We start from the raw sequence: 21055 nt of genomic DNA on the forward strand, positions 1-21055 counted from the left end.
GCGATCCCTTTGGGGGTCGAAGGACCCTTTCACAGGGGTCGCCTAACTACATCCTGCATATCAGATATTTACATGACGATTCATAACAGTAGCAACATTACAGTGATGAAGTAGCAACGAAAATAATTTTATGGTTGGGGTCACCACAATATGAGGAACTGTATTAAACGGTCGGGGCATTAGGAAGGTTGAGAACCACTGCCATAGGCACTTAAAGCCAGTTCCCTTTCGGAGGAAATAGTCCCTCCTCTCGAAGGGCCCCGAGCGCCCCCTGGTGGCCATGTTGGGGATCGCCCCTAACCGCCCTCGATCACCCCCCAGATTTCTCACCCCGCTTTCCATTCCGAAGCACTGTGGGATCTCCTCTTCCGTTTGTGGCTTCCACTGTAGCTTTCATGGCTCCAGCGCTCTCTACCATCCCAATGAGGGCAGTGAGTTCTTTTGGAATGCCGCATCTGTTAACAGAAACAAAAATCCGGGGGCTCATTCCTCGGAGCCTGCCTCCGGGGTGACATCCCCCAGCTGCTCTGGCCCCGGAAGAGGCCACACAGAGCGGGTCATTGTTGCCCCAGTGCTGGGACCACCCGGCTGGGAGAAGGTCGGATGACTGACAGAAGCGTCGGGTCACAGCGCCCCGCGGGCGCCCGGAGGGAGGGCCCGGGCCCCCCTTCCCCAACGACTGCAGGACCCTCCTCCATCCGCTCCCACCCCGCGGAAGCCAGCCCTTCCTCCAAGCGCTCCTCGGACCCACACGCCATTCACTGCGTGGTGTGTGCGAATGAAAACTCACAAAAAGGATTTTCCTGGGAGAGTGAGACTTGTCAGCCTGGGAATAGATCCTGCTAGGGATGGGGGACAGTGGCGCTGAAGGGAAAACATGGGCAGGACCCCAACGCCTCAAAGTGCAGGACTTAAAACGTCTGGTAGGAATGCAGTTTCTTATCAGAAACACGTGAAACACGTTAACCTAAGAGTTGCCCATGGCTCCACCTGGGGACAGACCTGTCCTACCGCCCGCAGAGAGAGATGGGTGCTGCTCCCCCAGCATCGAAGTCACACTGACAGCTGCCCTGTCCCTCCAGGCAGCAAGCCTCCACCATCTTCCCCTCCGACCAGCTTCAGAGGCGGTGCAGGCGGCAAACCAGCTGCGAGCAGAGAAGGAAACCGTGGCCTCAGTGGGAAGCCTCCTAGCGGCCGTCCATCTCTTCCTGCTCCCCTGACACCTGTGTCCAGGTGTGCCCAGGTGTGCCGGTGTGGCTCCCTCAGGGGGCCTGAGCTGGGCAGCTTCCTCCCAGGGCCCCCAACAACACAGATGCCTGGGGAAAGTCAGGGTGTACCCATCAAACAGCGGTTTGTTCATTTGTGGGTCAAAAGTTCCTTTAGAGAAATGGGTGAAAATGAAAGATTTCTACCCCAGACAAAGGCAAACGCACAAAACTCTCCCATGATTTCAAGGGCTCGGGGGACTCACGGAAGTCTTCACGCGGATGACCTAGGGCAGTGATGGCGAACCTCTGACATGTGTGTCAGAGGTGACACGCGAACTCATTTTTTTGGTTGATTTTTCTTTGTTAAATGGCATTTAAATATATAAAATAAATATCAAAAATATGTCTTTGTTTTATGCGCCGAGCTCAGAAGGTTCGCCATCACTGACTAGGGGTTAGCGGCCCCTCCTCAGGGGTCTGTCCTGAAGGCAGAGGGTCGGATTAAACGGTCTCCAGACGCAAGCCCGGCCTGGGCCCTCAGGACTCCGCCTGCCAGTTATCTATTAAAAGGCCGGATGGGAAAGGGCCGGGCATCCCAAGTCCGTCCTCACGACGAGAACTCACCAGCACGATGGCTGTGTCTGACCTGTTCCGTGAGGACCGCGTGCAGCTTTCACAAGTGGCAGCCGTAATCACATAGGTAAACCTCCCTGATCTCAAGATCAGACAGGAAATCACTTTTTCCAGAAGAACCGACGGTGGCATTCCGCTTTTCTCATGTCAACGTGGAAATGGTTGGTTTGTCTGAGAAATGCTTCACTCCCCGCCCTCCTGTTCCCAGTCCAGATCTCAGAGGTGGGCAGGGAGAGGGTTTTGATTTTTTTTTTTTTTAACTCATTTCCTTGTGCCCAGCTCCCCGACCTGGTCCTGAATAGATTTTAGCTCGTAAAAGAAATAAAACATTGCTCAGAGCTCTCTGCGAGACTTTCCTGAAAGGAAAGCTTGTTTTCCTTCAGGGAGAATAACAATAACAACGTGCACAGGTGTCATGTAAAACTAGTTTTTCTTTATTGAAAATACATCTACAAGGTAAGGCTCCCCGCCCACCTGGGTGCGTGACCCCGCAGAGCCTGTGATGGGCGGGCGAGAGGCTCGGCCTAGAGGCCTTGCGCTCAGCTCCCTAAGAAATGGTTAGTGTATAAAAGTGATCACGTCGCGTAACAAGTCATTTGACACGATTAATTCTTGCTCTACCGGTGTAAGATGACATCGCGCACAGGAACTTCTGTAGCGTGTTCCCCAAATAGAGCCTCGACATTAAAGGGTTACTGCACACCGGCCTAATGTTAACTTTTACGCATACATAATGCTCGGAGTCTATATACAAATCTCTCTAATTGCAAACCGGAGGACGCATGTCTAGCTTCTCAGTCTGTTAGCATCATTAAGTCCACCCTCCACCATGTTCGGTCAGAAACTCAAACACCGCTGGCTGGCACCGTCCGACAGCTCCCGCTCCATGTATGTGGCCGGATGTTCCTCAGGGGGGAAAAATTAATCTCTAAACCCGGGAGCTGCCTTGCCTGAACCAACGCCCCGGCCGTTTTTTTCTTGGAACCACATTGACCATGTCTTTATACTGATTCCTCGCCTACCATTTCTCTCAGGGACACAAATAAAACCAAGCAAAACCCCACTCCAGCGGAAGGTTTTGAATGGTTAGGTGGAATTCCAACACAAAGACATATCTTGTTTCCCTCATTCCAAGAACTTTTGATGATAGTCCAAAACCTTTTCAAATGGGAGACCACCCACCCAGCTCACAGACCTCTATTAGAGAGAGCGCTCATTCGTTTGACTTGTTTAAAATATATAACAAGGAATCTCATATTCTGATATGCAGACTTCCTTGAGGAATGTTTCTGAACTGAAGAGAAAAAGTGTTTCTGGTTAAAAAAAAAAAAAAAAGAACCTTTTTCATTAAAAAATTCTTCCTTAAAGATGACCTCTATATAACCTTGATACTTAAAAATCCTCTCTTTCGAATGTCAACTCTGCTTTGTTCTTCCCTAGCTGGCTCTTTCCTGTTCCACAGTAAGACCACGAGCACCCTCGCTAGTTGCTAGTCTTACATTTTAGTTTCTAAAAGTCTACCGTCAGTTGAGGAGTGGTGGGAAATATCCTTCCCAGACCAGTCCAGGGAAGGGTAGGAAGAAGGGAAAACTCCCCGTCGGGAAGAACTGAGTGGAGAGATTGTGAATAATTCCACGCCTCCTCTGACCTGGTGACGTGTACAGCTGACATTTTGTATACAGGACCTGGCAACCCACACCACATCCTGGCCCTACTCAGAAGCGTTCATTCCCCATCAACATCCATGGGATGATGCTTGCTACTGGATGTTCCCAGGGGAAATAGAGGACAGGATATTTGGGTTACAAGTGACCACGAAGGCGTTTAGGGAACTCACCCATTTTACAGATGAGGACACTGAGGCCTAGAGATAACACGTAACTTGCCCATGGCCACATGGAAAGTTCACTTTATGCACCTCCTCACAGCTGTGCTAGGTGTGGATTCATATGGTCCTGCTACTAATAAAACAAACACACAAATCAGGACAGAAAGGGGAGAAAAGCCTTCTGTCCAACTGAAAGCCAAGTGCAGTTTATCAAGTTGTTCTGTTTTGATCCTAAAGTTGAAGTGTGTTCTGAAGGACTTTCAAAGTTTGAAAGTTGATTTAAGCGCATGTTTAACCTACTATTTGCTTGACTCTAACTTATAAAAAAATCACATTTACAGGATTGTGTGTCACATAAACTTGCAAAATCTGATCAAGACTATTTTTTTTTTTAAATCTCGGTACCTTCTTAGAGAAGACTAACATGAAATGACTTGAAACCTTCGAATGCGGGATGAACACTACACATGCTGGCCGCTGCCACACCCTCCCTCGTGTTTGGATGCGCACTTGCAAATCCTACCAGAGTTGGGAGGACAGGGAGTAAGGGGCTTCCTGGAGAGGATAAGCTGTAACGAGATGGAAACATTTTGTTATGGTTTTCAAACCCTGGTGCTCAAGAGAGCACTTCTTTCTGTTAGTCTACATCTTGGTTTCATTGTCGATGGGTTTCTCAGCGTCGCTCTCCTGGGCAATCAGCTGATAGGGTTTCTTCATTTCGTTCTCTTCGATCACTGAGTTACCCATCTCCACATCGGGGTTCTTCAGTTCATGTCGAGACAAGTGCTCCACAATGCCGGCCCCCAGGGAGTCTCCCAGCACGTTGGTGGTGGTGCGAAGGCGGTCCCTGGGGAAGGCGGGGAGAAGGAACAATGAGGCTCCATTAGGTGACTCCAGCTCGTGTTTTGAAACCCCCAGGAAGTTTGGAAGCATCTCTTAAAATTCTGCGTGGTGTATCCCCCAACCTCATTATATAATCTAAACATCGCTTTTATAATAGCAGTTATTACAAGTTATAAGGACCTATAGATGATTAATTTTCAGTTACTAGAGTACCAACAGTGGGGAATGATCCTTCCCTTTCTCCTTTTATTTAAAATTTCTCTTTGATTCTCTTTCCTACAACTCACCTTCCTTTACACCAGCGGTTCTCAAAGTATAGTCCAGAGACCCCCTGGGTGTCCCTGAGGCCAAAACTATTTTCATAATAATGCTAGGAGGTCATTTGCCCTTTTAACTCTCATCTCCTCAAGCATGTCTAGCAGAGTTTTGCAAAGACTACAACAAAAGATGCAACCGACTGAATACAGAAGCAGCCGGGAGACCCCAGCCGTCTTGCATTAAAGCCAGACATTAAGGTGATTTGCAGAAATGTAAAATGATATCATTCTTTCCACTAAATTTTTGGTTTGGAAAATGATTTTTCTCATAAAAATGTGATGTATGTTCACATGTCACAGATTTATTATTGTAACCTTTAGATGAAGGCCACATTTTAAGACTTTCTGTTTTTCTAATCTGCTACGTGTTGATACAGATGACCCACGTAGATGAGAGGAGAAGCCAGGGTGGCTGGGTAACTTGCCCCGTGTCACAGAGCCAGGATGTGAACACAGATCCACGTGACGTGGAACTCATGCTCGCAGCTGATCTCCCCCAACCGCTGCACCCGTCCTGCCGTGGGCACACAGTAGGGCTCTGGGGTCATTAGACCTGGTGACGTCAACCTGTGTTGACTCCGCCTGGACAGTGTCCCTGCAGGCATTCACTTTGGGAACCCGGGGAGATATTGCTGCAAGTGGATGGGGACTTATGAGAGAAAACAGGCGGAGGATGTCAGCTGGAAGGGTGAGGAGTGGGGCCTGGAGGGTCCTTGTTGGAACCTTCCCCAGAGCCAAAGTCAATTCCACGTAAGGGTGCTGGCTCTCCCCCCAGTGCCTGCCGGGCTGCCGCTCCCTGCTGGGCTCAGAGGGGACCCTCTTGCCCATCACGCCATTGGAACGGAAGCACAGGAGGACGGCCCGGCCAGCGTGGAGGGAGGCCTGCCGCTCTGTTCCCGCCGCGGGAAGGTTGTGCAATCCAGAAAGGGCCTTGCTGGCTTGTGCTGGCTCTGCGGACGGCGGGTTTCCCAATCCCCGAGTGGCTTTATGGAGTGAGAAGTGCAGCAGCCACATGTGCCCACAGGCTGCTGAGGGACTGAACCCACCTGGCGTCTGGGGCTCGGGCTCAAGCGATAAAGACAATTTAATAGCTGGCCTGGCTGCCCCTCCCTGGGGAGCCCTTCTGGCAGGCGTGCCAGGTGCCCTATGCCCTAGGCTGACAGGGGGGCGCCCTACGGCAGCAGCCGACACAGTCCGAGCTTACTCACAGGAACCAGTCCACCGCGATGATGAGCGTGATGTCGTCGGTGGGCAGGCCCACAGAGGTCAGCACGATGACCATGGTGACCAGGCCTGCCTGAGGGATCCCAGCTGCCCCGATGCTGGCCGCCGTGGCTGTGATGCTGTTAAAAGAAGTTCCCAAACAGAAACCATTTGTACGAAAATCCCCCACTGCCCTGCAAACACCCAGCGCAACGTCTGACTTGCCAAGCGAACAGACGAGGACGTGCTTTAGAAAACCGTGAGCCTGTAGGAAACCCATTGAACTAACCCTCACGTTCACTACCATTTATGAATGGCTTATTGTGTGCCATCTGATATGCTAGACATGGCTTAGCTCATTTGATCCTCAACCACCTTCAGGGAGTCGGTCCTATTATGATTGCCATTTCTAAATGAAGAAACTGGTGGCTATAGACTTCTCACGTACCTGAACGTATTTTGTAAGGTCTAAAATACTGCATAGTTCAATAACAAATTGTTTCTAAGAATTTCTCTGTCCATGTGGAGGACTGTAAACATACGGAACTTGCATGGTTAATGAGGTCAGAAGAAAATCAGATTCATCAATGAAAAAGCAAAATGATTATGAACTAAGTTCTGTAGAATTATAAATGTTTTGTATGGAGACAGTGTGGACCCAGTTTGTAAGGCACATACCCTTGTCTGGGGCTCCGTTTGTTAAATGCCTATTTGATAGGCGGGTGTGAGAATGTGAACGTGTTTTAAAAGTAGTTGAGTCTTACCTAGGTGTAAAGTATTGATAAAGTAATAAGAGACTGTTCATGGATCCCCCACATTGGTCCCCTTCCATGGTATTGGGATTTGTAGCTGGTGTATGGCTGCTCAGAGTGAAGACTACATTTCCCAGCCTCCCTTGGACTCCTTTAGACACAGCTCTGGCCAATGAGACATGCATGACAGTGATCAAGCAGACTGTGCACCGCCTCTTCTTCCCTATGGCTAACATTTGGAGGTGGCGATGAGCCACCTTGGACCATCTGGGTGAGGGTAACGCCCCAGGGACAATGGAACCACAGGCCTGGGCCTGGTACACATGGAACATCTCCCAGCCACGAGGGCTTGTGGAGCAGAGCCCCACACGAGAGAAACGCAGTTCTGTCTTACTGAAGTCACTGTTACTTCATTTTTTAATGCCTTTTAAAACTAGAGTGAGAAATATCCATACTATCTGTTCTGCAGAAAGATGTATTTTTCTATTTCTATGTATTACATATATCTGTGTATTTCTTCAAAGAGAAAGAGCTAGGTATATTTATAGATGATATACTAATAAGTAGATCAATCAAGTGGCAAGTGCTATGTGTGGTGTGATTCCATTAACCACAAATAAAAGGGTGTGTATGTCTCCGCATAAGCAAGATTCTTTATACAACAAACATGCACAGTGCCACCTACAGCATGGTGGGGAGTGCTGGTGGCAGGCCAGCTTCATGTTTGACCTTATACATTTCTATATTATTAGACTTTCATGATTAATGAATATGCACATCTGTAATTAAAAAAACAGTAAGGAAAAATAACTAAATATCAAAAATAAACCTATTCCCACAAACCCTGACCTCCCATTTACGTGTGAGTCCCTTCCCACCAGTTTCTTCACCTGATCCCTGATCACTGTCTCATCATTGAAAGTGATTCTTAAGAAAATGTGTAGAACTTTCCTTGTACCTGATCGTAATAATCTGTCCAAAGTTCAGGTCGAAGTTGTTAACTTGAGCGATGAAAATGGCAGCCAGAGCCTCGTAGAGGGCGGTCCCATCCATGTTAATGGTGGCCCCCACCGGGAGCACGAACCTGGTGACGCGTTTGTCCACACCATTGTTCTCTTCCAGGCACTTGAAGGTGATGGGCAGGGTGGCCGAGCTGAGGACAGTAACACAGGGCATGTCAGCTGACCATCCTGATGGTGCGGACCGGGCCTGAGTGTTTGGTGTTTTGGACACAGAGTTCCTTCCTGCTCAAGGAAGTGAGTCCGCGCCCATAGAATTAGGGGAGCCTGGTCAGGAACAGTGGTGGTCCTCTTATTGGGTCCCCTGGCAACTCTCCTGCCTCTGGATCCTCTGTGAGGCCTCACTTGTCATCATTTCCCGTCACCACAGCCTGGGCCAGGTGACTGCCATCTCTCCCTCAGGCCAGCTCAACGGGAAGGAGAGTCCGGGAAGGAGAGTCTGTTTCCATTTTGTCCCCCCCCCAGGTATATAGCCAGCCATCCCTTGAATCCCAAAGGGAGTCTGATTAGCATCTGGAGTGAAAATGCCAATTCCTACGCCTGGAGGTCTAAACCTGCCCTCCCCACCAGGGTCCCCAGGATTCAGGCCCTCCACCTGAACCCCAGGATTCTGGCTCACAGTCAAGTCTGAGGTCCATGTTCCAACAGGAGTAAGCCACACACACACCTGGAGGAGGTTCCCAGCGCCGTGATGAGCGCCTGCAGCAGCCCTCCGATGAAAACCCAAGGGTTTTTCCGCGTCACCAAGAAGTAGAGGAGGGGCAGGACGATGACGGCGTGGATGAGCAGGCCGATGATGACCGTCATGGTGTACATGGCCAGCTGGCCCCCGATCACGCCCATGTCCTCCATCTCAACTATTTTGCCTGCAATCAGGAAGAGGATGCCCAGGGGGGCGTACCTGTGCGGAGGATACGGGACAGTCGGCACTCTGATTGCCAACAGGCCCGGCTGCAGAAGGGACCCAGGGAGGAGAGAAAGTGGCACAGAGTTCTAGCCAAACCTTCCCACCCAGGACCGCTGTTAGCGCTCGGAGAAAATGTGTGCTTCTCTCTTTTCTTTTTTAAATATAAATTTAAATATAAACACTGCGGAATTAGGCCTTCCTCTCACCCAGAATTTCTCTAGGTTCATTGGTAAGAAAAGACAAGGACAGAGGTTTGGTTACCCACCTCTTTTCTCCTAGATAATTCTCTCTACATCTGGGTCCCTAGATGCCACCCACTTCGCTGCCTCCTGCTCCCCGCTAGGTGCTCTGAACCGCCAGAACCCACCCAAACCCAGACTTTAGGACACATTTCCCCCCCCGCAGAGCCCAAGCCCCAAGCGACAGCAAGAGGCGCACGGTGCCCGTCAGTGTCTTGGACTGGCAGGCAGCTCTCTCATTCCAGGACACCGTTCTTAGTTCTTCCCACCTTACACACGACTCACATTATTACTTCATATTCATCTTCAACTCTTTTACTCAAAGTTCTCCTAAGAGGAGATTTTGTTACAGTGCCAATGGAAAACCAGTACCGCTTGCCACGTGTAGAAGGCAACCATAAACTAAATTCAGAGCTATTGAAATGAATAACACGCATGTATCCGCCACAACCAGGTTGCAGGTGTTCTCATTAAGTAATGATTAGCCACAGGCGGCTACTGCCCCTTGCGATCCTTCCCCCGTAGACTCAGCAAGAATGAACGCCGGAGACAAAGAATGGCTTGTACACGTTCAAACACCCCGGCTGCTTAAAGGACCCGCTGCCCAGCACTCGACCTCCTCCGACGTGGGCAGTCAAGGACAACCAAACTCACATGACCCGCACCTGAGAGGCCAGTGCTCCGAAGGAGAGGGGGCTGCTGGGAAGTGGGGGCAACACATTTCAGATAGAAAAATACAATGCTGCCTTTAGAAGTCCTTTGAAAACACAGGCCAGGGAATTACAAGATAACCTGCTTGCAGAAATGTTGAATAACTCGACGTTGAATGTGCAGGCAAAATGCACAGCGAGAAACGCGCCATGTGAGGTTCATTCAGCAGCCCTGAATGGGCTCCTTTCATAAAAGAGGTGAAAGGTGCAGGCATTTTAATAATATGAAGACAAATGCCCACTTTCAGCCCTGCCAGGATTTCAAAGGAGGGCCCCCAGGATTTCATCTGGGGGCTCCTGTGGAGACCACATTCTGACCGGTCTTTGTGCCCGAGTTTTCATGTCCATCTTGTGGAAACCCCTGAAAAATGAACGTCTCTGGCTTTGGTGGCAATAAAGACAAAGAATATTTCTAATCCTGTTGGTGAGTATTTGTCTCAGAAATGGATGGCTTCCTGCCTCAGGTGCCAAGCAGGCGTCTGGATTAAAAATAAAGGTTAAAGCAATCAAAGGGCTTTCTCCCCACTGGAGAGAATTTACTTTTCAAGGTCAACGTTCCTCTTTGGATTTAGTCTTTTCCTTTGCCCCTTGCTCCCCACTTCATTTGAAGGGCGTTTGTGATAAGTTGTGGCTTGGCCCTCTATACTACTGCCCCGGAGCGCCTCAGGCATCAGCAGACACTGGGTTTCTTTCTTAGGGCTCAAACAGACCAGGGGGTCAGAGTTTTTCTGGGGGCCCAGGGGCCTCTACGTTTGTTTCTCCTGCTACTGGGAATGCTCTTCCCCTGGTACCTGGCATGGTTGTCTTCGCCTGGTCAGTCAGGTCTTAGCAAAAAAGTCACCTCCTCAGAGGCCTTTTCAAGGCAAATTTGATGCCTCCTCCCCAGTCACTTTTTAATCACATCACATCACATAAAACAAAAGCTGCTTTTATTTTTTTATGCACAGCACCTGTGACTGAAGCATATGGTTGATTTGTTTGTTTATCTTCTGTCTCCCTTAAAAGAATGTGAGATCCAGGATATTCTTATATGTTTTCTTCATGGCTATATCCATAGTGCCTGGCAGGATATGCTTGGTATATAGTAGACACTCGATAAATATGCCTTACACGAATAACTAAGGAGATTTAAAATTGGGGAATGAGAGAGGGGATCCCATCAGCACGGGATAAAGGAGTTGACGCCTTTCAAAAACAGGGAAGCAAAGTTATTAAGAGAGGTGTACAGATGGGTTCAAGACCACTGCACGCCCAGAAAATCACTGATTTGCCCGGCTGGTGTGGCTTAGTGGTTGAGTGTAGACCAGGAGATCATTGTTTGACTCCTGGTCAGGGCCCACACCCAGGTTGTGGGCTCGATACCCAGTGGGAAGTGTGCAGGAGGCAGCCGATCAATGATTCTCTCTCATCATTGATATTTCTATCTTCCTTTCCGGGGGGAGTGGGGGAGGAGTCATTGCTTTTCTTGTGCTTATCAGGATGAGATCATTGCAATGGCCACCCTGCCTGATGGCATCGTCCTCAGAACAGAACCCGTGCTGACGGCAACACGCATCTTGAACAGGGCATATTCAGCACGTGGAAATACGCACCACATGATCACTGCCACCAGCCTCATGATGGCCTCATTGAGAGAGTCGAAGAAGTCCCGCAGGGCTTGGCCCTGCTCCTTCATGTTTCCAATCACGAAGCCAAAACACATGGAGAAGACGACCAGGCCCAGCGCATTGACCCCGTTCACGGAGCCGGGGACCGGGACCATCTCCTCCGTGATCTTGGAAAGTGTCTCCATGGCTTCCGACACGTTGTTGATCACGGCACCCAGGAGCGTTTCATTAGACGGAACGGGCACTTTAATGCTTCTCTTCTCATAGTTGGTTTTAAACTTAAAAGGAAAAGGCACAACAGGGATTAAAGGTGATTTTTTTCTGCTTTATACTTTTCTGTTGTCCAAAATTTTATATTATACACATTACTCTGCAGTCAAATAATAGTGTTATAGAAAGTATCTATTGCCTGGCTGGTGTGACTCAGTGGTTGACTGTGGGCCTATGAACCAGGAGGTCACGGTTCAATCCCTGGTTAGGGCACATGCCAGGGTTGTGAGCTTAATCCCCAGTGTGGGGCATGCAGGAGGCAGCCAATCAATGATTTTTCTCTCATCATTAATGTTTCTATTTCTCTCTCCCTCTTCCCTCTTCTCTGAAATCAATAAAAATATTTTTTAAAAGAAAGTATCTATCTATCTATCTATCTATCTATCTAATCTCTGACAAACCCCTACTACTTCCTCAGCACACACACACACACACACACACACATAACAAACCATCATAGGAAAGATATATCTGGTTGAAGATGTTTAACTAAATATACAGATGTGCTTTTGCTTTATTCTGAAGCCCTAATAAAATGAGTATAACAGCTTTAAAAAAAAACACTATAAACCCAAATATTCACAATATCCCTTTACCCTCAATGGGTTTATGCTATGGGATTATGGACAAATCACCTAACGTCTTTTTGCTCATGTTCCTCAGCTGTGGAACAGGGATAACTGTGATGGTTCTACCTCACAGGGTTGTTATGATGATCAAATTAAATAGAATATATGAGAACACCTTGTAAATTTTAAAGTACTAAACTAATGGTGGCTAATGGTGCTCAATAACAGGGCCCTTCACTGACTAGACTCAGTTGGAGATTTCAGTGGGTATTAAAATTCTTAAATCTCCAAACAGCAGTCTTTAAAGCATCCCTGAGAATATCAGTTCTTAAGAACAGGTGCTTGATTAATAGTTGAACCCACTTCTCAAGTCCCTAGTGGTATTTCTGCTTTTATTCAGAAGGTGGTCTTTCCCCATAGATCCTAAACATTCCAGACAGGAGCTATAAAGTATATTACCAAATAAAATGTATTGCCAAATAAAGCCCCCATCCCTCTATGATTTTAATGTGAGAATTTCTGGCCTTCATGTTGATGAAGAAATTGCAGCCACAGGCAATTTCTGGGAAACTATACTTGCTTCCCCCTCAAAATCCTGTAAAGGGAATCCAAAACCAAGTGCAAGAAATCTCCACGAGTCATCAGCACTTTCCCCAGTGCTGCCAGAAACCAGCATTTTTGATGTCGCCCAGTGCCAGCTGACTAACTAGAAGAGCCAGCCCCAGAGTACTGGGTTTGGCTGGTCAGATTGAAAAGGGTTTTTTATTTATGGTTACAGTTGTTTTTGAATAAAAGGAATTAGATTTTGGCTTCATGGTCTTCTTCTTCTTCTTCTTTTTTTTTTTTTTAAAGAAAGGGTTCTGTTGGAATTTTGCAGTGTGTGCATGCATTACCTATTAAAAATAGTCAATAGAATTTTTAAAAAGGGGGAGAAAAACAAAGGGTGGCTTATAAGTCTAAAACTTGGTCCTTCATGAAGTGGGAGTTTGTTTTGTTGGCTTTACCGATCCTAAGCAGAGGGGTTAGGGTCTTATAATGCAGGCAAACTGACACCATCTGGAAAAATGTTTGGGAACTATTATCGAACCCAGAAAGTCTAATTATTTCCTTTTTAATATCTGGGCAACAAAGCTTTTTTTTTCATTCAAGTGAGGTTAGAATGAACTTTACGGAGTTTCTCCCCAATAGTAAAATGTATTTGTATTCAAAACACAGAGGGCCAGGAGTTGCTTCGATATCGGAGGCTAACAGGAACTGGAGCTCACTATAGCCTCCAGGTGGGGTATCCCTTCCTAGGAAGCAGATTGTTGGAGCAGAAAGATGACAGAATTTGGAGTCAATACAATGGATGTGAATCGGGGTCTGTCATTTACTACTTGTGAGAGCTTGTGCCGGTTATACATATAACCCCCGAGTTATCCTCGATGAGCTGCCTCATCAATGAAATGAAGACAATGACATCCGTCATACTTATGTGGCGCTCAGTTCCTAAAGATTCCATTTCCTTCTGATATGGTTGCTCCTTTAGAATCCATAAGCCTTTAGCAGACTTTTTAAAAAATGGCCCAATGATTTTAAAAAAATCAAATCCAGAAACTTGAATAATCTCCGTAACCTTTAAAACAGCTTGTAAATGCATTTCATATTGGAGTTTGCCTGCTGGTGGGCTTGTGTGTGTGGGAGGTGGGGGTGGGAAGAGAGAGGGAGTGTCCTGATTAGCCTTTGTATAAATAACAGAGATTCAATAAGCTCTTTGTAAGACATGCAGCATTTGGCAACTAATAAGCATTCAGTGTAAGGTAAGACCCACCCTTGCTTCCTAAATTCATTAGAAAACTCTAGTACTTTCCCATCTGGTGGAGATGTTGTTTCTTATTGCAGAGATATGGACAAAAATAAAATATAAAAGAGGGTCCCACTGTGTTGGTGTGCCACAGAGGAATCACTAAGGTAATTAGTAGCTGTAGAGTGTTTACCTGTTTAAAGCAGGCTTCCACCAGATTTGGAGGGAACATATTCCTGCAAAGAAGATAACAGTCACTTGAAAAATTTTCCCAAATAATAAGTTAATGCCTTAAATACCTTTTCATTCTGCCTAAGGGAAAACTGCATTGAGCTAAGCAGCAAATGGAAAAAGAGAAAGATTTTGGCGGCTTTTATGACTTAAAATGCGGCATATGATCATCCCTAAGTGTGGCCCATGTAGTTCATATTTTTCAGGGAAGTCCCAAATTTAACTCACCCATCCTCTTGTCAGACAATGGGATTCTTCGTTCAGACAATATATTATCAAAACCCTGTTCCTTGGAAGAATCAAAGTGAGGATAGAAATGCCTTTTGTCAAAAGCATTCTGGTTAATTGCAGTTATTATTCAGTAATGGCCACTGTGGTATGGTGCCATGTCATGGTCAGACTGTGGGATTTTGTTCTCCAAGAGTTACTCCTGGAGGTCCACTGGGGGATGGGACATTGACACTGAATTGCTGGAGCTTCTGAGGCTCTTCTGTTGACTAATGGGAGGAAGGACCACAACATTTGACCTTGAGGCCTCTGTGGTAAGATCTGTCACTTCCTCCGAGCAGTGTTTGAATTTATGGCAGGGAGAAGATAAGGAGCCACACTCTAGCTGAGGAGTCTCTAACCAGATGTGTGACCTTGGTCAAGTCATGGCACCCATTTAGTCTCAGTGACTCATCTGTTAAGGAGGAAATGGGCTTACACTCTAATAAGAGCTCCAAGAGTGAAGACTGTGGGGGAAGGAGACATGGCCAGGCAGTTGTAGAGTCTGACATTGTAGCAGTTGTATGCTGTAAAAGTCATATTTGAAGTTTAGAAATTCTTATACCTTTCTTCCTACTGCCTAGACCAGTGGTTGGCAAACTGCGGCTCACGAGCCACATGCTGCTCTTTGGCCCCTTGAGTGTGGCTTTCACAAAATACCGACTTCTGCACATGGGCCACGAAGTTTCAATCGAACTGTACATGCACGCCCGCACGTGGTATTTTGTGGAAGAGCCACACTCAAGGGGCCAAAGAGCCGCGTGTGGCTCAAGAGCCGCAGTTTGCCGACCACTGGCCTAGACCATCCTTTTTCCATCTACACCCTATGGCTCTGATTCTATAATCCTCAAGAGAAATGTGAGTTCAGGAGATTCTAGGATGAATGTTTAAGCCACGTGACTGGGTGGGAATAGGTTAGTCACATAGTTACCACTGCAGCAAGGAAGGGCAGAACATATGGTACTCTGATGGGTCAACCAGATTGGGAATGACAAGATCCCAACTCTTCAAACAAGGAATAGAAACTGAACTGAAAGAGATTATATAAAATACTTCTAATTCAAGCTACCTGAGGATAAATAGTTATGAAAAAAATGGTGAAAAGCCTTAATTAACTGTATGAACAGAATAAGAGATAGCTACTGGGTGACAACTTGATATGAAATTGTATAGGGTAGCTTGTTATCTTCAGGTCTTTGCAATTAACTCCCTGAACAAGACTTTCAAGAAGAGGCCCTGGGAAGCTGGGTCATGCTTACCTACAGACGGTACAAAGTCACCCACAGTAGGAATTGAGAAGTGTGGCCAAAGAGGCCCTCTGCTCCCCAACTCCCTGTTGAATCCACCTGTCACAGACCCGGTTGCTGAGTTGGCATATGAGATACAATCTCTAGGAGGAGTTTTCTTCAGATGATCAATGGGGATCCCCATAGGGTTGGTATCTAGGATTGGTACACCAGTTACGTTGCCAATAAGTTTATAAGGAAGGGAGGAAAGGGCTAGGTTTGGGGTTGACAGTCTGGGTGGGGTTACATGGTGGGTGGGGGATGCCAAGCAGGTGGGAATTTAGAGGCCTGTGCTGGGATATCTTCCATTTGCCCTTCTAGATCCACCCTCCATGCTGCTCTGTGCCCTGGGAGGCTGACACAGGACTACAGCACGTGGGTTCTCTTGCCTATGGCTTCCTGTTGGGTTTGTCTAGACCAGTGATGGCGAACCTTTTGAGCTCAGCATGTCAGCATTTTGAAAAACCCTAACTTAACTCTGGTGCCATGTCACATATAGAAATTTTTTGATATTTGCAACCATAGTAAAACAAAGACTTATATTTTTGATATTTATTTTATATATTTAAATGCCATTTAACAAAGAAAAATCAACCAAAAAATGAGTTCGCGTGTCACCTCTGACACGCGTGTCATAGGTTCGCCATCACTGAAAGATCACAGAGTAGGAGAGAGAGAAGTGGGTGTTCATATTCTTCCAGCTCTCTCTCTAACAGGTTGGGCAGCAGCTCCCTCCCTCTACACTAGAGCTATAGCTCATCTCCCCAGGGCCTTTCCCACGGCCACAGCTCTTCCTGAGTTCCAGTAACAGTTCCTGCCTTTCTCCCTCAGACTAGAGGTAGTAACAGAACAGTTTCCTATTGCTGTTAGTCCCCTGGTGTCCCACCATCCCTTATAAGTTCCCTTAACTCTGCCTGCACCGGTGCAAGTCCCTTTCAGTGATCCTTTTGAAAATGCAATATGCTTCCTGCCAGGACCTGACTGATGCAAAGGTAGAGCGAGCAAGCAGGAGGTTCCAGGATCAAACTTTGACATAAGTCATAGTTCCATGTAAGAACAATTCTATCACCAAGTCTGTTTCAATATTAGATAAGACTCAATTGTAATCAGTGTGTGTTTTGTACAGAAACTAATGCTAAAGAAGTCATCCTTTAACCTTTTATTACTGATCGGCCAACTCCATTCTCATAAACAGTGCAAAAAAACAAACAGAAAAAAACACACACAAAAAACTTGAAATAGAAATGACTAGATGATCTCTAGAGTCCCTTTTGGAAAGAAATTGTTATGTATAATGAATGATAATACAGATCACAGGTTCTGAATTAGAAGAGTCCAAACAGGCTACACTTGAATAAAAACTAGCCTTAAAAAGCAAGACTTGAGAAAAGTAAGTAAAGAATTATTAATATTCCAAGGTGAGCTGCAGGGTTGAGAGGGGAACTGAGTGATCAGATTTAAATCCTGAAAGCAGGGCTCTCAAAATCCATCTATGTCCACTCCTTGCTCTTCTGACCTCTTCTACATAAGACTGATATGGATCCGAACTTTAATTTCTGTTAGAACAAAGTAAAGACGCGGCCATTTTAAGCCAGCAAGGCGGGCTCAGTTGGACCCCACTTTCAGGGCTTGATCAGCTCCCCCAAATAAGAGGGGTTGGGTGGTCAAAATGCACCCGACGGGACGGGCTTGCGAGGACGTACCTGATCAAGTCCAGGAAGGCGTCTGCAGCCGTCACTTGTATAACCTTGCCTTCTCTGTGCATGTGCTCCTTTGTGCCCTTCCCGGGATGGATGATGATGACAATGATTATGCCGATCACCACGGCGATGATGGTCGTAGTCATGTAATAGACTACAGCGCGCATTCCCATCTTCCCCGATGCCTTTCTATCCAGAGCCGCCATTCCTGGTGAAGGCAAACAGAAGGAGATTCTCAGGAAGTCAGTCCAGGGAATTCTCCAGAGAAAGGGAGTGGGAACAGTATCTCCTTCTACACGTCCTCACGCGCATCCCACCTGACAATGGGATTTCATACATGTATGAGAACTTGGTGGCAAATTTAATCAGGGCATCTCAGGTGAAGGGGAAAAGCCACAGAATGGCCAAGCACCAGCTGCCCCGCAAACACACAATCACCCGTTTTCTGCCTCAAGAGTTGATTTCACATGTCTCTTGAATGATTTGAATAAGCTATAAAATTCTTTCCTCGGTTACCACTACCAGTAGTTGGAGAAGCTATGAGTGTGAATAGTAAGTAGTATGTTGTGTGTGTGTACGTGTACATGTATGTGCTCTTGGATGAAGAGAGACTTACAAACATTTTCAGGCAGGATAATCTAAGCATATCTCAAATCCAAGCACTGTGGTGACTCACACAGATTAACTGCCATTACATTTTTATTATTATTTTAAAAATATATTTCTATTGATTTCAGAGAGGAAGGGAGAGGGAGAAATAGAAACATCAACGATGAGAGAGAATCATGGATTGTCTGCCCCCTGCATGTCCCCTACTGGGGATTGAGCCTGCAACCCAGGCATATGCCCTTGACCGGAATTGAACTAGGGCCTTTCAGTCCACAGGCCGACACTCTACCCACTGAGCTAAACCAGCTAGAATGCTTCAATTTGTATTTAAAGTACAATTGAATTATAAGGCCTAAGTTCTCCAATTGCTTCTTTGCTGTTTCATTTCATCTCGTCTATTCAAAACTTTTATAAAGAAGTATTTGGGTGTGGTCCTCATTTTTGGACCCTGCTTTCCATCACCTTGTTCCACAGGCCTGGAGTACCTCATGTCATGTTAAACATTCTTCTCCTCACTTTCAGGACAGGCTCACAGATTACCTCAGGCAAGGTGTTATCTTAGGAGGCATGACTTTTAAGGTTTCCTGTCAAACAGATCAGATCTTGACGCCTCTCTAGATGGAAAAAACCATGCAAAGGACACAAAAATCTCAAAAGATAAGATTATGGGCTCTTCTGTTTCATTAGCTATTTTCTTCCCTCCTCCTTTTTCCTCCCTTTAAAACAGCAAAATCCAATAATAGGATAATCCAATTATAGTTCATTGTACTATTTACAATGGTGTTTCTAGAAATAGTACATGAGGTTGTATTATAATTAAATGATCAGTATCAGATTCTAATAGTGGCTTAACATTTAGGTAGTGACCTGTTCATACCAAAATATTTAGAGTAAGGTAAAGTATGAAAAAATCATGTCCATGATTGCCAGATAACTGGCTGGATTTGCCCCCGAATCTTAATACAATGGTAATGAGCTTATGTGGGAATCAAAGCCACGAACTTCCATTTATAATTTCATTTGTATTTGAATCATATCACTTATCCTTTTCACAGTAAGCACTTGCTTAGTACCTGATATATTCTTATTTCTAACCACAACCTGTAAGGCAGATTAAAAGACAATTAAGTAACTCTCTGAGGCCTTAGTTAACACCAAGTAAAATGGAGTGGGAACGTGAACCCAGATCTTATGTGACTGAGTTTACTGTACCCTCTGCCCCTGAAAAAACTAATTACAGCTCCCACAGACCAGGAGGCCAACTCTGGCTTTAGTGTATGAACTTGGCTTCTTGACTCTTTGCCCTAGGGGTAAGTATCCATTTATTGGGATGACGCTACTTCAACACTTCAGCATTAAAAATGAGCTAATCTGTTTTCAGAGTACCCCATGCCCCATTGCATCCTTGTCTGAACCACGTCTCAAAAACATCTTGACTTCTCTCTGCTTCAAATACTTTCCTTCAGGAGGAGCCTCTCTCCTTCCCATCGTTGGATGAGCTTGTCACCACTGAAGCCTGCGCTTCTTCGGCCGGCGAGCGGCATGGACACAATAAGCTGCACATCTCTGCTAGGAGTACCAGGCAGCAGTACTTTCTTCCTCCGAGATGCTTTCTTTCCCTCCACCTTCTCTGTGTGCCGGTCCATCCTCACACCATCTCTTCTCTGATGCTCCCGCCCACTGTTCCTGACCTAGACCTATTCAGAGAGCTGGGTATTGTAGGCCGCAGTCGCTTTGAAAAGACAGGAATGGAAGAGAGTTTCTTGATGCAAATGGGTTCATATGCATTAGCCTTTTTATGTATGAAGATAGTCTTTTGGCAATCAGTTCGGCACAACATATGTACACCAAATTCATGGTTTTTTTTGGGCGGAGATGGGGAAAGTGTTTCATAAATACATACGTGGAAGTCTGCAAGTCTATATTTCAAGTCAGATTTCTTCTGACATAATATTTAGCATAGCTTCTTGGATAAATAAAATATGTATTCAGCCAAGAATTACAGAATAATATATAAATAATGTCAAGTTTCCCCAGGCTCTATGATTTGTATGGACTTTATTCTCCCTCTGCTAAAAACCTATGTCCCACACATCAATGTGTCTCACTGCGTGTCGTCCGATGCTTCCTGTCCCTGGCTTTGAAACATGAACTCTAATGAAGGCGCCCTCTGTTATGAACTGTCTTTCTCATCCTCACTGCGTTCCAGCACTCGTGCAGGGCCATTGGATCAGGCCCAGAAACAACGGAAGAGGGGGGATGGCAGCTGCTGGTTCCAGAATATTGTTGTTTCCGTTTTTATTTTATTTTAGATGTACCCTTTCTCCAGGGTGGGCTTCTCAAACACTCATCTGATGAAAGCCGCATGCTCTCAACCCTCCTAGAATTTCAAGATAGGCAAACTCACAGCAAGGGGACTCACGGGTGAGCTCTAGCATGTACCATATTCATTTGAATATAAGGTGATGTCTTTTTTCCCCTTTTAAGTAAGAAAGGTAAAAATACAGTACACTTTATAGCTACAGATCGAAAACTGGGGTCTTGTGTCCTAAAGCAGCAGCCCAGTGCTGGAGCAAGTGCACATGGGACCTTTCTGGAAGGTGAGAGAGCCAGAGGGCCCAAGAGCTCAGAGGAAAGGCAGTGAGGGGCTCGGGGTGGGCATGAAACAAATCCCATGGAGTCTCTGCCCTAGCTGGTTTGGCTCAGTGGATAGAGCATTAGCCTATGGACAGAAGGGTCTGAGGTTAGATTCCAGTTAAGGGCACATGCCTGGGTTGTGGGCTTGATCCCCAGTAGGGGGCGTTCAGGAGGCAGCCAATCTATGATTCTCTCTCATCATTGATGTTTCTCCCTCTTTCCTTCTTCCTTCCTCTCTGAAATCAATAAAGATATATTTAAAAAGAAAAAATCCCATGGAGTCTCTGCCTACAGCTACAGTGTATTCTTCTTTTCACTGAAGTATCTCCTGCTGGACTCCTTCTAGACTAGATTGTAAAAAAATAAAAAAGTAAAGTTCTCTGATTCTATGCATCTGGTACACAAGGCAAATCTTTAAAAGTTAGGTTAGAAATTGT

At 46.2% G+C, this 21055-nt stretch overlaps 1 protein-coding gene across 1 annotated transcript in view; it reads right to left on the minus strand.

The window, feature by feature from the left end:
- Positions 1 to 2254: 2254 nt before the first annotated feature.
- Positions 2255 to 21055, minus strand: part of SLC1A3 (solute carrier family 1 (glial high affinity glutamate transporter), member 3) — a 71059-nt gene continuing 52258 nt past the window's right edge. Inside the window, exons 3-9 of the mRNA XM_006761752.2 lie at positions 17376 to 17580; positions 14082 to 14124; positions 11252 to 11544; positions 8471 to 8704; positions 7743 to 7937; positions 6038 to 6172; positions 2255 to 4516 (exon numbers count right to left, since the gene is read on the minus strand). Coding sequence (XP_006761815.1) covers positions 4312 to 4516; positions 6038 to 6172; positions 7743 to 7937; positions 8471 to 8704; positions 11252 to 11544; positions 14082 to 14124; positions 17376 to 17580 — 1310 coding nt within the window. The 3' untranslated portion in view covers positions 2255 to 4311. The remainder of the gene's footprint in view (positions 4517 to 6037; positions 6173 to 7742; positions 7938 to 8470; positions 8705 to 11251; positions 11545 to 14081; positions 14125 to 17375; positions 17581 to 21055) is intronic.

This window comes from Myotis davidii, unplaced genomic scaffold (assembly GCF_000327345.1).
Source record: "Myotis davidii unplaced genomic scaffold, ASM32734v1 scaffold496, whole genome shotgun sequence".
Lineage (NCBI taxonomy): Eukaryota > Metazoa > Chordata > Mammalia > Chiroptera > Vespertilionidae > Myotis > Myotis davidii.